Source organism: Gobius niger, assembly GCF_951799975.1.
Source record: "Gobius niger genome assembly, chromosome: 6".
NCBI lineage: Eukaryota > Metazoa > Chordata > Actinopteri > Gobiiformes > Gobiidae > Gobius > Gobius niger.
In genome coordinates this window covers 7,902,379-7,918,402 of record NC_136857.1, presented here as the reverse complement: position 1 = coordinate 7,918,402, position 16,024 = coordinate 7,902,379, and the positions used below count along the sequence as shown (strand labels likewise).

The following is a 16,024-nucleotide window of genomic DNA, read 5'->3' as shown; positions in this document are numbered from 1 at the left end:
TAGATAGATACATAGATAGATACATAGATAGATGCTTCCACAGAGCTGATTGGTAACGTATGGCACTGACAGTAAGATGCACCAGCGTCCAAACAAGAATGTTCTGTGATTCATTCAGGCGGTGTATAAACCTGTACATCAGATTTCTCATGAGAGCATCAAAAGAGCAAACACGAGCCTGAGAAAACAATGACTGGCACTTGGGTACCTTGGCTTTTTCAACAAGATTCTGAATGCATCATTATGAGCTACTTTGAGCTTTTAAATAGAAGCGTTTAGAAATCTGCACCACAGTGGGGCTGTCTACAAAGGTGTACAGTATGTTCTGTACAACTGAGTTTTTACAATGTCTGAACACACATGACATTTTCTGATGAGAATGTTTGCTTGGGCATAGAGTGCACGGCGCTGACCATCAGTGTCATTCTCATCACAGAACTGATCTGTGATGAAGTGCCCCAGATACTTTTACTGCAAACACTCAGCGTTTGTCCAGACAAATGAAAAACTGGCAAACACATGTCCCCTTCTGTCTGGCAGATCAAAACAACACTCTTTTTTTCATTATACAATATGTCACATTTGATTCCATAATCCGAACATAACGTTTGACAATTCTTGAAAACCCGCACTACTGGGAGAGAGAACGGCTAAATCGTCAGCGTACATGAATTGATTTACTGCAGTGTCACTAATTACACAACCTGTTTCACAGTTATTCCTATATGCGTGGTGATTAAACTAACCACTGAACTCCCACTTGAATCGAGCACATTTTCTCCAGTTTGGCTTTACCCCAGTCCAAAAGCTTCTGGAAAAAAGCTGTGAAAAAGCAACAAAACTGAGACGAAAACAATGATGGAAATGTGACAAAAAAGTGAGAAAACATTGACGAAAAAGTGACGAAAAATGGATGAAAAAGTGGCAAAAATGTCACAAAAATGTCACAAGAAATGGACAAAAAATGGACAAAAATATACAAAAATGTGACAAAAAAATGACAAAAATTAGACAAAATGTGACAAAAAAATGACAGAAATGTGACAAAAAAAAAAAAAAAATTTGATCAAATTGACCAAAAAAATGACAAAAAAGTTACAAAAATGAGTTGAATACCCAACAAAAAAAATGATGGAAAAAAATCTGATAACGTGAGGAAAAAGATCCTCTCGGTTCAGGCGGGAGTGAAGAGGCCAAACAAGACAGAGATACAGTTTCAGTGGTAGTTTCTCCACAGCTGAAGCTCATGTGTCTGTCGATCAGAGGCATGTCCAGATGTGCACACGACCAAAGCACCAACAACAAACAACTAACACTCAGAGTTCATGTGCTAAGTGCTGACATTCCAACCTCCTAAACAAACTTTTTTTTCTTCTCTGCACTCCTGACCTATAACTTCTTCCAATGAGTTTCATCACACAGAGTCACCACAGAGTCACCACAGAGTCACCAATTATCGCTGCCTTTTCCCACTTTCATACAGTGGAAATTCAAAATCCTAAAAAGAAGAGTGAAGCCGGAGGAGGGTCTGTGTTTGTGAAGGTGAAGGGCCAGGCCTTGGTGTTTGTCCTTGCACATGGCTGTTAATGCATGAGCGGATACAAGGCACACAAATAGCGGCAGATGTTTAAACAGTTTTTGCGAAGTCTGTTTAGAATAAATCGGATTAATGCAGCAATACGAAAAGCACTAATAATACATATCTAGGAAATCAGTTTTGAAATGAAGATCTAAAATGGTTTGATAAAGGAAAGTTAGGTCAAATTCAGTCTGACTAAGCGTCTGTGGAGAAAAGTCTACAAAAAGGCTTACAGGGAGATTCAGAATGTCGACCGTCAGTGTTAAACTAAACACATAAATTAGATCAACTGGGCTTGCCCATGTGTTCACCAGACCTCCAGGAGCGGGGCAAGGAAAAAACGTACGACATTTTAGTTGGTAGGCAGAGAAAGACCTTGTTTTCTTGTTGTTTTTTTTAAGGTGACAAAATCAAGAGAGCCGCATAAGCCATGACGTAAGTGTTATGACGGTCAGGTGAGGCTAACAGCTGTAGCTCAGTGATGCCATTCACACACAGGCCTGGGTGGAGCGGCCCGAGTGCGCGGCGAAATAAAGCTGCACTTGTCTCGCCCCACCAGAAAGTCTGAGAGTGGATGCTGTGTGCCCTTAAACATTTTTCAGCAATACAATAAGAGCTTGTTGACAAATCAGGGGTAACATATAGGCCGCTTATATGCACAGTGCCCGGGTATGTGTAAGTAACAGGGGCGTTTCTAGGTAGAAGAGGTGGGTTCTACAATAAACAGGAAACAGGAAATGGGCTCACTCTTAAAAACAGCAACGTAAAAGATCACTGAAAAATAAAGCACACAATGCCAGACTTGTTTCAGGTAGGAGAAAAAAAAGAAAAAGAAAAGGCGTGTGCTCTAGCTTGCAATAATTCAAGGAAAGTTTGCGTATTTTTACACTAGTACAGAATCAAAGAAAGTAGAGGAAAAGGTATGTTTTACTAAAGTTTAATGAAATGCTGAAATGCTGCTTTATGAAACAAAGCTTTGTATTTGGAAAAAAATGTTGGTTTGACGTGGGCCCAAGAGGCATGGGAGTGCACTGTGTTTTTTCCCCCGTTTTTTTTAAATAATGTGTACAATTTTCCTCTTCTTGGTGTCAGACAGGGCACTATTACTGACTGTTCGACTAAGTAAGTCCAACAAAACAGCTTAGAAAATACCATATTGTTTGAAACTACAGTGAGTAAAAATATTCAAGTGCTACCATTTCACGTCCCACTTCTATTTTTGAACATGCCACTAAGTTAAAGTAAATATCTGTTCCCCCATTGGAGCATTCATAATTTCCTACATGTATAAAAGGTTCCACTGCCCTCCTCTCATGTCAGTTTGGTGTGATTTGGGGAGTAAGTGGGAGGAGATATGCAGATGATGCCAGAGCAGCTCTATTAGTGACAGGCATAGGGCCCACACCTCACAGTGGACTGTTGTCACTCTGCCGGAGCTGAGGCCGCAACAGCAGAAGCCGCAACTTGACTTTCTATGGCATTACTCCAGTGACTTCTTTTTTTTTTATTCCAATACTTCCACCATTCATTGAAACTCACTGATTGAAATATCTGGATTACATTTCGTCTGTTTTTCTTTCTCTCGATAAAGCCGTGAAGTACAAGATGACGTCTGAAGGGTTTTGTAGTCCTGTAGTTATCCTGACTGTGTTTTTGTCACTGGCTGAGACTAAGTTCTACAGTCCACCTCAATATCATCCCTTTAAAGGTCCAAGTCCTCACTATGAAGGAGGTGCCCCCACCAGCAGACACAAGTAAGTATTGTTTTGTTGTTTTTGCATTTACTCCACTGTTTTCCTTTTTAATTTACATTTCTCCTTTAATTATTTCTCTCAAAGGAACCACTGTGCATATGTTGTTGACAAGATGGTGTCCTTCACTGTACAGGACGGTGCTGCCCCTTATGTGAAGGCAGAATACAACAAATGTTCCTGGGGCCAAAAATGCCCAACTCTGCTGTGAGTCAAAGAGGATCTGGTGTACACTTTCCCATTGCATTTAGCATTTTACTAAGGACTGAAATCCTTCTCTGTTTATGTTTTTCAGATATCGTTTGATGTATAAACCTATTTTTAAAGTGGCACATAAAACTGTGACAGAGCTGGAGTGGCGTTGCTGCCCTGGGTACTCCGGTTATGGCTGCATGCAGGGGCTTTATCATCACTCTATGCCTCCCTTCAAGGGTGTCCCAATGAAGGGACCACCCATGAAGGGTCCACCTATGAAGGGTCCACTTATGAAGGGTCCACCCATGAAAGGACCAATAATGAAGGGTCCACCCATGAAAGGACCAATGATGAAGGGTCCGCCAATGATGAAGGGTCCGCCAATGATGAAGGGACCACCAATGATGATGGGACCACCAATGATCAGGCCACCCTTTAAAGGACCACACTGGGCTCAACCCGATGGCCCTCCCACCACTGGCTTTAACACCCACCCAGAGCACCACTTTGACCCTCCCACATCCTCCTCCTACCAAGACCCCTCCTTTGAGCCTCACCCAGCTGAGACCGAGCCATTGCCCGACCACCGAGACCACCTCCACCCAGACCTACTGCAGCCAGACCCTCTTCATCAACACACCCTTCATCAAGACCCCCTCCATCCGGAGCACGGGCTGGTCCCTGAGCTCCAGGGCCCAGAAGAACACATCACTGAGGAGACACCTGCAGCAGCTGAAGGTGAACATGAAGGTAAGAGGAAATATACTCAACTGTCAAAACTGTACATTCAGTTCAAAGCATTTCAAAAAAGACACAAATATTGTTGTTTCAAAATCCAATTATCTTCCTTATAGGCCAAGTTCTGGGAAATGAGATGGAGGAGAGGCTTCTGCAAATGGAGGAGGATGTTCAGCGTTTGAACCATGGTTTGGACACCCTGAGAGGGACTGTAAACGCACTGGAGGGGAACCTCCGAGCTTCTCTCAGAGAAGACGCTAACAGAATGCTCTCCACTCTGCTCTCTGCTGCCCCTGCGCCGGTGCAGGCTCCGGCTGCAGCCTCTGCACCCTCCACTGTGGGCTTTGGAGAGATTCCAGGAGACTCTCAGACAGATGGTATAGATGGAGGTCATGCGATTCCAGGACTTGCACAACTAAAAGAAAAAGTGGATGAGCTTAAGACTGAGCTTCAAGTTAAGACAACAGAGCTCAAGGAGCTGAAGGCCACAGTGACTGGGCATGACAGCGCACTAAAGAAACTATCAAACAAACCTAGAATGGCCCCGGACTCCCTGGGCATTTCTGATGTGGAGAGCAATAAAGACCTAGAAAACCTGATGGACGGCAGGCTCAGTGCAGCCCGGACAGACATTCTGGGTGGGTTTGAAAAACGCGTGGAAGTAGCTGAAAGCCGCTGTGTGGAGAAGGCTGGGGATGTACATCGTCAGTGCAAGAAAGAGCAAGGTGAAACCCAGGAGCACATAGAGGACGCACTAGTGGAAAGTACCACAGATTTAAAAACTGAGATTAGCAAGTTACAGCTGCAAATCAATGATTTAAAAACAACTAACAGCTGCTGTAGCAGAGTAACTGGCCTTGTTCAAAGAGTTGAGTTTCTTGAAACATCAATGACAGGACTAAACCAGTCCCAGGCACATCTGAGTGTGGAGATGAGAGGACATAAGGACCACATTGAGGGCATCTTAGAAGGGCGAGTTGCATATTTAGAGGAGAAACTCAATGTTACAGGACACACACCCGGTAATGATACAGACAGGAGAAGTGATGTGTTTGAGATGGCTGAGATGCGACTTGCATTAGAAGACAGAATGGAGGGGAAGCTGAAGGCTTTGGAGGGACGCCTCCTGACAGCTGTGGAGGAGCTGAGTAATGCTACAGCCCCAGCACTGCTGGAGGGTCATGCTGTACCCACTCTGGAAACAGAGCTGGAGTCGCTGCGAGGCAGGCTGGAGGTGGATGTGGACAGAGTGCAGAAACAACTTAACAGCTTGGAAATGCTGTGTTCGTCCTGCTCTTCCCCTAAACCCCCCTCTCCCTTTCAGGGAGACGAGGCCAGTGTCAGTGTGGCAGATGAGCAGAACAACAGTGGGAGCCTGGACATTCAGACTGAGCGTTTGACCAGGCTTAATGCGACGCTGCAGAACATACTGAAGCGACTGGAGCAGCGACAAGAAATTCCCATCGAAGGAGAGCTCACAATTCTTAAGTTCAACATGTTTTCAGTGAACCACACAGTGAGAGGGCTGCAGGAGTCTCTAGGGACAGTGGTAAACCAGGTGGACCAGGCCAACAGCTCATGGCACGAGAGAGAGGCTCGTTTGGCCAATCAGATGAAGGGAGTGGTGCAGCTGGTCAGCCGACAGGCCTCTATGCTGGGATCCGGAGAGCGCAGACTGACGCGCCTTAAAGGGGAACTGCTGGAGATGAGGAGGAGACTGGCTGATGAGGTGAGGGGCTGCAGGAGCACGGCTCTGGGAGTCCAGAAGGAGGTGACTGAGGTTGGTGGGCGTGTGGCCAGTGTAGAAAACCAATGTAAAGGCCTGACCATTTTGGCAGATGATTTGGAGAGAATCAGGGAAGAGCTGGAGAAACAGTCCTCTGGACTCCTTCTTCAGGTGAACGGGACACTGTCCAGCCACACTCAGCAACTGTCTGAGCTCAAAGACGAACTCAGAAACTGCACCACAAAGCTGGATCCAACACAACAGAGTTTAGAGACAGAGGAAGCTCCACAGAGAGGAGACACCTTCACATTAAATTAACCCACAAAATATCCACTAATGTTTCATTTCACTTGACTTGATTTCACAAATACAAAGTTTTTGAACTGCACTGAAGCAAACGTAATAGTTTGTGTCTTAAAAAGTTGTATCAGCAACAAGTGGAAACTCCAAAGGCAGCTAATTCCACTGACGTTTTGCATTTAAAGGACTGTATTATTTTTTACTTTGTTTCAGTGGATTTTTGCCCCAGTGACTGAGCAAATGACAAAAAAAACATTATTTTACTGCTCAATTAGTTTACATCTTCTATGTTTTTATACGGAGTCACTGTTAAATCAAACTCAAAGAAAAAAACTATGTCATTGTATGAATATTGCATGATATCATTGTGTTGTCGGTTTGTTGTTATTTATATGGATATTATTTTTTAAAAATAAATTCCCCAAAAATATTGTGCTTTTATTTGTTTTCTTTTTGATGACAGATATGAAACCACGAGAGGGCCGTAAGCAGAGAGTTAACAGAAAATTAATAGTGATACATTTAAAAAGTTTGATCATATAATAATAAAACCGTTGCTTTTCTTTTCCCATTAAAATTGCAGCATGAAGAACCTGTGACATACAGTACCGAAGTATTTGTAAAGCTCTGTTAATTCTGTAATCTTGTCCCTGAGTCATTTGTGTATTTCAGGACAAAGTATTTGAGTTCATGTTAATCTCATATGTACTCAGATTAATACAAAAAGAAAGATGTTATGCAACAGGGAAGATTTTTTATATTCTCTATAATATTGTGATTTGACCTATAATCTTCTTTGCCCATTGTCCCTTTTGTGTTTCAGTTTCATAAAGCAGAAAAGCACCACAGAGGTACACAATAAGCGCGACTTTCACATTCACTATATACAAGTTTGTTTTCTAATGGGAATAATTAATGTACTTCCCCGGCTTAAGAAAGGTGTCATTTTCAGCTTGCGCATTATTAATTAGTACTGGTCAATTGGGATTCTATTTTTTTATACATACTTTTTAATACTTACCACAAATAATCAAAGACTATTGTTATTAAGTGAACTATTAACTGCAAGGCTAACAAGAATCATATCAGTTTGTAGATGGAGAATTCGGTTCTCCGTAATTCCTGTTGATTTGATTTCCATCCGATCAAAGTTAAACCCTTGCATCTTCTACAACACCAAGAAAATAGCTCAAGATGTTTATCGCATTTCATTTTATGTTTCCTCACAGTAGCCATGATGCCATCTTTAATACACTTTGAGACCGAACAGAAGCACTCGGACTCTTGACAGTAAGTTTGTCTAAAGCTGTCACTGAGCAAACGCAGGCGATGACCCTGTACTGTGGTATTAATATGACAGCCCTGCTCTTGTGACAGGGCACCGCGGCTCATCCCCACCACAGCAGCCTCTTCCTTAAGCAGCTTTGCACCGCTGTCACTCCGGGCGCTGTGTCGCTGGGAGCGAGCTGCACGGATTGGTGTGATAAGCGAGGTGGCACAGTGCTCCAGGTGCATTTAGTCCGTGGTCACTGAGGCAAAACTGTCAACAAACATCTAGTGTTTAGCAGCGTTCGAACTGTACTGTCTCAACCTAAAGACAATGACTTATTAAGGATTATTATTCGTGGTGGGTAGGGCTTTGAACCGGTACATTTTTTATCGATACTGGTACTTTATCGATGCTTGGTTTACGATACTGCTACCTGATACTTTTTTCAATACCTATACAAAAATATGTGCCAGTCTATTTCTTTTAAATGTGAAAAATAACCAGGTAACTTTCCTTAGTGCTGTCCCAGGACCCAACAGGCATCCAAACCTGGTCTCTAAAGATTATTATTTTTTCTTTCAATACCTGCAGCACCAAAACAATTTTTTGATACCTTACTGGTATCGTTTAACAGTACCCAGCCCGAACGAAAAAAACATATCTCAATTGATTTACAGCAGGGGTCTGTAGCCTAGACCAGTCACAACAATTACTATATCAACATAACATTCAAAAACTGAAAGACTTTGGCCTTGATTTTTATTGTTTGTATATTTATTTGCATTTCTTTTTATTATATTATAAGTAATACTGTAATTTAAGTAAAGCAAATTGTGTAAAAAAACAAAAACAAATCAGTCATTTAGACAATTTTAGAATTACAGCATTTGTCAGCATTAAATGGTTCTTAATATTATTGTTTGTCGACATATTCTCCGGCCTCAATATATCGAAATTTTGTTATCGTGACAGGCCTAAGCCTTCAACATCAAAGGAGCCACTACAGTTCCCTTGACAACAAAGAAAAGTCACTGAGAGTTGCAAGAGTATTTTTTATCCCACACAATTAAACAAACCTATTTTTATTGACATCACTTTACCAGTTAAAGGTATATTGCACAATTGCTTGCATTAGAAGAAGAAGAAGAAGAAGATCTTTATTTATATAGCGCCTTTCACAGACATATAGTCACAAAGCGCTTTACATGAGACATGAGACATTCACTCCATACATACTCAGTGGTGGAAAGCTACGTTTGTAGCTTCAGTTTCCCCTGGGGGAGACTGTCAGAGGCGCTTTCGCGACTACACACATCTGCGCCAACGGACCCTCTGACCACCACCATATATTCACTCACACACACATCATTCATCCTGGCCTATTGTGCATGTTTTTAGTGGTAGGGGAAACCGGAGTGCCCGGAGGAAACCTACGCAGACACGGGGAGAACATGCAAACTCCACACATTAGAAGGAAATACATAAATGTTTTGTTTTTTCATCAAAGCTCAAAAGAGCCCTGCTCGAGCCTCATGTGATCTTTAAATAATGTTTGCCTGTGCCAAGAAGCTAGATCACAGTCGGACTGGCTGTGCGGTGCTGAAAAAAGACAAGATACTAGATGTTCTGAAAAAAAAAAAAAAAACACACAATTTGGTACAGGTAAGAAATAGAAAAGTTAGATACCAAGTTATGATGAATGATGGGTCCAGCGACAGAAAGCACTGAATCACTCTACAGTTTGGGAGGTCATGATTCAATACATCACAATTTGATTGTATACCATCACATATGACCAAAAATCATCATTATCGCGTAAAGTAAATTCTAAATTGTTCGTTTAAATTCTCAATGAAATACGTGTCTGGCTTTGCTGAAGAAGTTAACTCTTACTATATTTTATTGTTTCACAAAATCCTGAATATTTGTAAGTGTAGCATTGAAAGTTTAATAAAGCAAATGTGATTGCGGAGGGCGGTGTGTAGTGGGCAGCTGCTGGAAACAGGGTGTGGTACTTTTCATGAGTCAAAGCTTGTATTACTCTGATCCGTCCTTTATATTTCTCCCTTCTCTCTTTCTCTCTAACTCACTCTCTCCATCCTCTCTTGAGCTGCTCGTCGTCTCACTCGGCTCTACATCACTGGGGCTCAATGCATCTCCACAAGGAAGATTAAGTGGTCAGACTGAGTGTGTGCCCGCGAGTCTGAGGAGAGGGAGGAGGGTACCTTGAGCAGACTCCGGAGTCACTGTCCCCCTGCCTCGTCCTGTGCCCGGTCACTCACTGGCCCCATGAGTTTACCTGAGGTCAGCGCTCTCTCCACCGAAAGGTAAGCAACGCGGCGGTGGTGTCTTCTGTGTCTGTGAGGCAATAGCAAAAAGTGTTACTTATCATTCTGGATGTGTCAGATCAGAGGCTTATAATTATCGAAAGGCTTTTATTTGAAGAAGCACTGTGTCTAGTTTTTGATTATGACAATTAGGATAGTGCAGGAGGCATTGTCGATCGAAGACAAATACAATAGATAATTCGTTTTTTGATCAAAGTTGGTTTAAGAATGGCAAAGTGCTTGTAGATTTTCTCTTGTCACTTTTGTGGAGTCAAGGGCAACTCTAAGCTATGCCGCTGACACATGAGTCTAATGCAAAATAACAAATTTAACCTAAAAGCAAACACAGAAGAAATGTAGAAGGTCAAATCAACAGAATCCCTTGTTTCTTCTCAGCCTATATGGGGGTTATGTAATGTCTTTGTGTCAGAGAAAGCAGTTGTAGTGTAATGGTACGATTTACTGGGGTGGCAGAATCGCACCCATCCATTAATATAGCATTATTTGTGGCGGTTGCCCTTCCCAAAGGCAAAGTATAAATATAGCAACAGCAAAATACTGCAAATGGACAAATATACAACATGCAGATACTATTCAAGACGAAAGGAAAAGGAAACCGGGTGTAATTCGTATTACGACAACGAATAGATTTGCTGTTTAGGTTTTAAAACTTGAGATTCAGTTGATTGTAAACATTTTAAACATTTGTGAGAAGACAGAAATATAGATATATGAAAAAATAGGGCTGGACAATATGGCAAAAAACATAATTTTTCTCATATTGATCGATTTTGATTTCTGATTTGATCTTATTTTTCATAATAAAATAAATACATGTAGCTGATTCATGAACTTAGACACATCTTCAATACAAACGCACAAAAATCTCCCATCGTCCACTCTGCCATGGCTAAACCTGATGATTGTAAAGACCCATGACGAGTGTTGAGATTGACCAAAGTAGAGATTGTGATTGCTCATAATCCAAGAATGACAGGTATTTCAGGGCGTGTTTGCACCGAGGTCCAAACTAGACGGCTTTGTTCATAATAAAACCCTTCGTCGACGAGGATATTTTGCTGTTTGTAAAAGATATCATGCACCCCCTCCAAAATTTTGCAGCTTTGATTTCACCGACAATGGATGGAAGGCAATTTAAATCTGAAGTAAAACTAGTTCACAGTACTATGACCCAATGCATTTTTTTTCATTACGTAAGAAATGTCACCGCATGACCTATTCATAAACACAATATTGCCTCAAACCTTTTGTCACCGCTCTAAAACACTGTGGAGAATACTGTGCTGGCATTCGCTTGTCACTGTCAGTCACTTTCAAAAATCCTCACGAGGACAAGCGTCAGCATCCGTCCATAATAAGGACATGTGGTGAAGGGGGAACTCCGCGTGGCTTATGTAAATAAATACAAATCACGGAAGGAACCCATGGCCAGAAGCGTTTATGACAAAGTCAATCTGTCTTGGTTTTTTCATGGGTATTTGAGCATTATAGAGTAGAGCGCAACCAGTCTTAGTATGTACTTGAAATGGAATAGATTGTGGATTATGTACATTAAATATATATTTGTAACGTTTTTACAATTTCTTATTTTTAAGAAGCACTTTGCTTAACAGCCCAGTAATAACACGGTAACTTGGAATGACAAAGGATAGTACATTTTGCAGCCCTGAAACTACATTGTTGTTATCTAGAGAATACTAACCCTTATTCTTGAACATCTAGTGCAGGGGTGTCCAAACCTTTTTCATTGAGGGCCCATATCGAAGCAAACAGCATGGAGGGCCACAGATCAGTGGTCAGTGCAAACATTCAACTGGGTGGATTTTACTGGTTTTACTCAGAATTAATAAACTTGCATTTTTAACTAGAAGCCTGGGGGCCACCAAAACTTGGTCTGAGGGCCACATTTGGCCCCCGGGCCACACTTTCGGCACCACTGATCTAGTGTCTTCATACTGGGTTAGGATTATTTATATTATCATGAAATAAGAAGGAATGAGGTGCATGAGCCCTATTTCCATGAGTAATTGCCATGGCGATGTAATAATAGTTCCATCTTATTGCCATGCAATTATTTTGTTATACATACAGTGGTGGCTATTGTTGGTTTAAGGAGAGACAGAAGGGAAAAACATCAAGATATCAATTTGAAACATTTGCTGTTGAAGACTTGCATAAATACTGTATGAAGAAAAAAATGTTGCCCATTTTCTGCAACAAAATCTGAATAATGGATAAAGCCAGGTTTAAAGGTTTAAGGGTAACACTTTATAATAACTACACCTTATTTAGCCATAATAAGTGATAAGTTAACACTTAATTCATCATGAACAATTCATTGGTTAACTATTTAACAACGACTAAGTGAAGAATGTGAAGAACTATTCATTATGAGTTAGGCATTAACTGTTGGAGTCAAGTAGTTAAGTTTAAAATTAAGTATTTTCCTCCCCCTACATGTTCCAGCCATGTTCTAATGTGTAGAATGAGCCCAGACCTGTTCACCACAATTTAATATGGAAACTGCAGTTGCGCACAAAATCTGAGGTGGCAGTAGTGAGTACAAAAATGACCAACTTGCATCTAGTCCCTTTAAGGAGTAGTTATTATAAAGCTATTTTTGTTTGTGTATTGGATACAAATGTTTTGTTCAGAGGATTTTGGTTCACTTTCAATCTAATCCACTCCACTTTCTACAGCACATTTAAAACAAAGTGTTACACAAAGTTCATTTGAGAAATGGTACACATCTGTAATTTTAGAATTAGTGGTGCTGATGGTGGAGCGGACCGCCTCATGATCGGAAGGTCAGGGGTTCGAATACTGGCTCCTGCAGGGGCACATTATCGTTGTGTCCTTGGGCAAGACACTTCACCCACCTTGTCTCCAGTGTCTGCGTTCACTGGTTCATTAATGAGAGTGTGAATGGGTGAGTGGTTCCTTGCTGTAAAGCGCTTTGAGTGCTTTGAGAAATTAGGCTTTTTTTGGTCTTTCCCCAGCATATTGTTAAAACTGGGCATTCTATTAAGCCATTAATGGAAGCATTGCTTGACTGAAAAATAATCTCCGCAGGTATCAGCCACCTCTCCTGACAAGTGCGGACTGTTGAGTCCTCAGGCAAAGCACTTCACAGAGCTATTGCATATCATTTTTTCTTATATCACACGACCCTGGAGCAAACGTCTATCAAACTTCGTCGTCGCCCACAGCGCGGTGCTCATGTCTCGGCGCCCAATTAATTATCAGAACAGAGGAGGTATTCAGTGCAGCTCAGACCAACGATAACTGATGTGCCAAAGCTCAGACGGGCTCAAAATACTCACACATAGAACAAATCCTCAGCGGGATAAAACTGTGGCTGCTCATTTACTGGACTCCCGACACGCCCAGAGCTAAAGTCAGCTAAAGGGTTATCTCGTTATAGAGACACTACAAGGGAAAAATGATTTAAATATGAAGCTGTGTTTTAGGTTTTCCACAGAGACATGCGGCTTCAGTGATTCGGTTCGCCCTTTAATCACTGTGGATGATCTGTTCAAAACACAGTGATAAATTATTCCACCAATGCCGTGGATGCTGTGCACACCTTAATAATGAGGAAAAAAACTATGAAACGCGGATTTTTCACCAACAGTTTAAACAATGGATACGCATGAAAAGGGCATTCAAATAGCCTTTTTACGTGTTTTAAGTTTCACAAGAATGTTAATGTGGCTGCTTTCTCATTTGCAAAACAGTGTTGAATCAAAGAGGTCTTAAATGTGGCCTCGCGCCAACTGGACATTTCGTCATTCACCGATGCTGACTCGCATAGTAATGATGCTCTTAGACAACACTTCATCTTGATTGTCCGGGTTCAGAGCAGTACCTTTGCATAAAGTCACCGGCAGGAGCTGCTGCTGCATTCTGCTGTTTCTATGGTGTAGCTACAAGTACAACTTTTCCTCCTTTGTCAACGTGAGGCATCGAAGCAGCCATCACCAACAACTCCCATTTCCCCACTGTTCTGCAAACTGTACTAAATCATGATGTCTCTGGACGTGAGCAGCATCTGAACAAGCGTGCTTTGTCTTAGTGCGTTCGACTTAAAAACCATGTCACAATGTCACCAAAACAGCAGACCGTCAAAGAGATCAGAAAGCGCTATTGTATTACATTTCATTCTGGTGTAAATAATGAATTCTCAACCATTTTATTTCAGCATCGTGTCACTAAAATGTGAAATAGCAACATCCCTGAAAATCAAACTGTGCGATGCAACCACTTACACGTTTGCTCTCGTCTAGATGGAGAACACTTCAGACACTTCGGCTGCATTTGTGTCCTCCGTCTCCAAAGAGCACGACATCCTCATGGGAGCCGTCTACATCGTGTTCTGTAAGTCAAACAAAGTCACATAAACACACATTTCGGTGACTGAGAAAGATACAACCCCGAGTCGCTTTCTTTCAGGCGTCTTGTCTCTCGCAGGAAACGGCATCCTGCTTCTCGTTGCGTATCACAAACGGTCAACCTTGAAGCCAGCCGAATACTTCATCATTAATCTCTCCATCAGTGACCTTGGGATGACACTCTCTTTATTCCCACTGGCAATCCCTTCCTCTTTTTCACATAGGTCCGTAATTTACTACGTCCCTGTTTTTGTTTTATTGTCTTCTTTTATAAGATTGAATCCAATAAAATGTTTGCAGATGGCTGTTCGGGGAAGTCGTTTGCCAGCTTTATGCCGCCTGTGGAGTCCTATTTGGCTTATGTAGTTTAACAAATCTCACAGCCCTCTCCTCTGTTTGCTGCATCAAAGTGTGTTTTCCAAACTATGGTGAGAATTGATTCATGTTTTTAACTTGCAAATGATCCAACAAAGGCTTAACAGAAATGAATCTCTCCAGGCAACAAGTTCTCCTCGTCTCACGCCTGCCTCCTGGTGGCCGCAGTGTGGTGCTATGCGTTCATTTTCGCCGTGGGGCCCTTGGCACAGTGGGGGCAGTACGGCCCTGAACCTTATGGCACGGCCTGCTGCATCGACTGGCACGCGCCCAACCACGAGCTCTCCTCACTGTCATACATTCTTTGCCTTTTCATCTTTTGCTACGCGCTGCCCTGCGCTGTCATCTTTCTGTCGTACACGTTCATTCTGCTGACAGTGCGAGGCTCGCGTCAGGCCGTACAGCAGCACGTGTCGCCGCAGTCAAAGACCATCAACGCTCATGCCCTGATTATTAAGGTCAGGCAGTACGACATTAAGCCTGAGTCAAGAGGAGGGTGCAACAATGTCCATTTCCCAGTTTATCAAGTTTAATACGATATAGTGCAATTGGTGCAAAAAAAAGTGCTTTAATGTTCAGTCCTATTTCAAAAGTTATTGATCTCCGTAGTTTATTCATTTCTGCTGTGCTAAAATGGAACAAAGACCACTGTGGCTTTACATTTAACACATGAAGTTCAACGATAATAGCAGTCTTTTGATATTACTATAATCATTGTTGCATTCCGAGTCAAAAGACTGTGTTAAAATGTTATTCTGCCGTTATTCCTGCGCAATAACTGAGACATAATCTCTTTCGTTCAGCTCTCCGTGGCCGTATGCTTTGGTTTTCTGGGTGCATGGACGCCGTACGCAGTTGTGGCCATGTGGGCAGCTTTCGGAGACGCCCTGCTGGTTCCTCCCACTGCATTTGCCCTGGCCGCACTGTTCGCCAAGTCCTCCACCGTCTACAACCCCTTGGTCTACCTGCTCTGCAAGCCCAACTTTCGGCAGTGCCTGTGCCGGGACGCGTCTAGCTTCCGGCATAGGATTTCGGGGGGGAGTCCACAGTCCGATCTGAAAGCATATTTGGGCAGCAACTTGCAACGTAACAGGGAAACCAGTCTCTCCAATCGGCTCTCAAATGGGCAGCAGGACAGCTACGGGGCATGCCTTCAGAACTCAGACGGGGAAAGTGTAGGTCATGCGGCCACACCCCAAAGAGCTGCCTGCGTCCTCACGGGACCTACCTGCGCAGAGGTGACACTGGACCAGGTCTCCACAGAAATACCACAGGGTGACTTTCTATAAGAGGAAGAAGAATGAGGCATGAAGAAGAACAGTTTATTACATTTGGACTAGTAACACTATAG

At 42.4% G+C, this 16,024-nt stretch overlaps 2 protein-coding genes across 2 annotated transcripts; both read left to right on the top strand.

Annotated features, from left to right (window-relative positions):
* Positions 1 to 3,184: 3,184 nt before the first annotated feature.
* Positions 3,185 to 6,307, top strand: emilin3a (elastin microfibril interfacer 3a; the record flags this gene model as incomplete). Its single annotated transcript, XM_079558374.1, has 4 exons — positions 3,185 to 3,333; positions 3,418 to 3,537; positions 3,626 to 4,263; positions 4,380 to 6,307. 4 exons carry the CDS (start codon positions 3,185 to 3,187, stop codon positions 6,305 to 6,307), a joined length of 2,835 nt encoding a protein of 944 aa, XP_079414500.1.
* Positions 6,308 to 9,681: 3,374 nt separating this feature from the next.
* opn7d (opsin 7, group member d) lies at positions 9,682 to 16,008 on the top strand. The gene is made up of 6 exons (XM_079558964.1): positions 9,682 to 9,886; positions 14,194 to 14,284; positions 14,360 to 14,522; positions 14,599 to 14,726; positions 14,797 to 15,131; positions 15,477 to 16,008. The coding sequence occupies exons 2-6, from the start codon at positions 14,194 to 14,196 to the stop codon at positions 15,960 to 15,962; spliced, it is 1,203 nt and encodes a 400-aa protein (XP_079415090.1). The 5' UTR covers positions 9,682 to 9,886; the 3' UTR covers positions 15,963 to 16,008.
* The last annotated feature ends 16 nt before the right edge of the window (positions 16,009 to 16,024 follow it).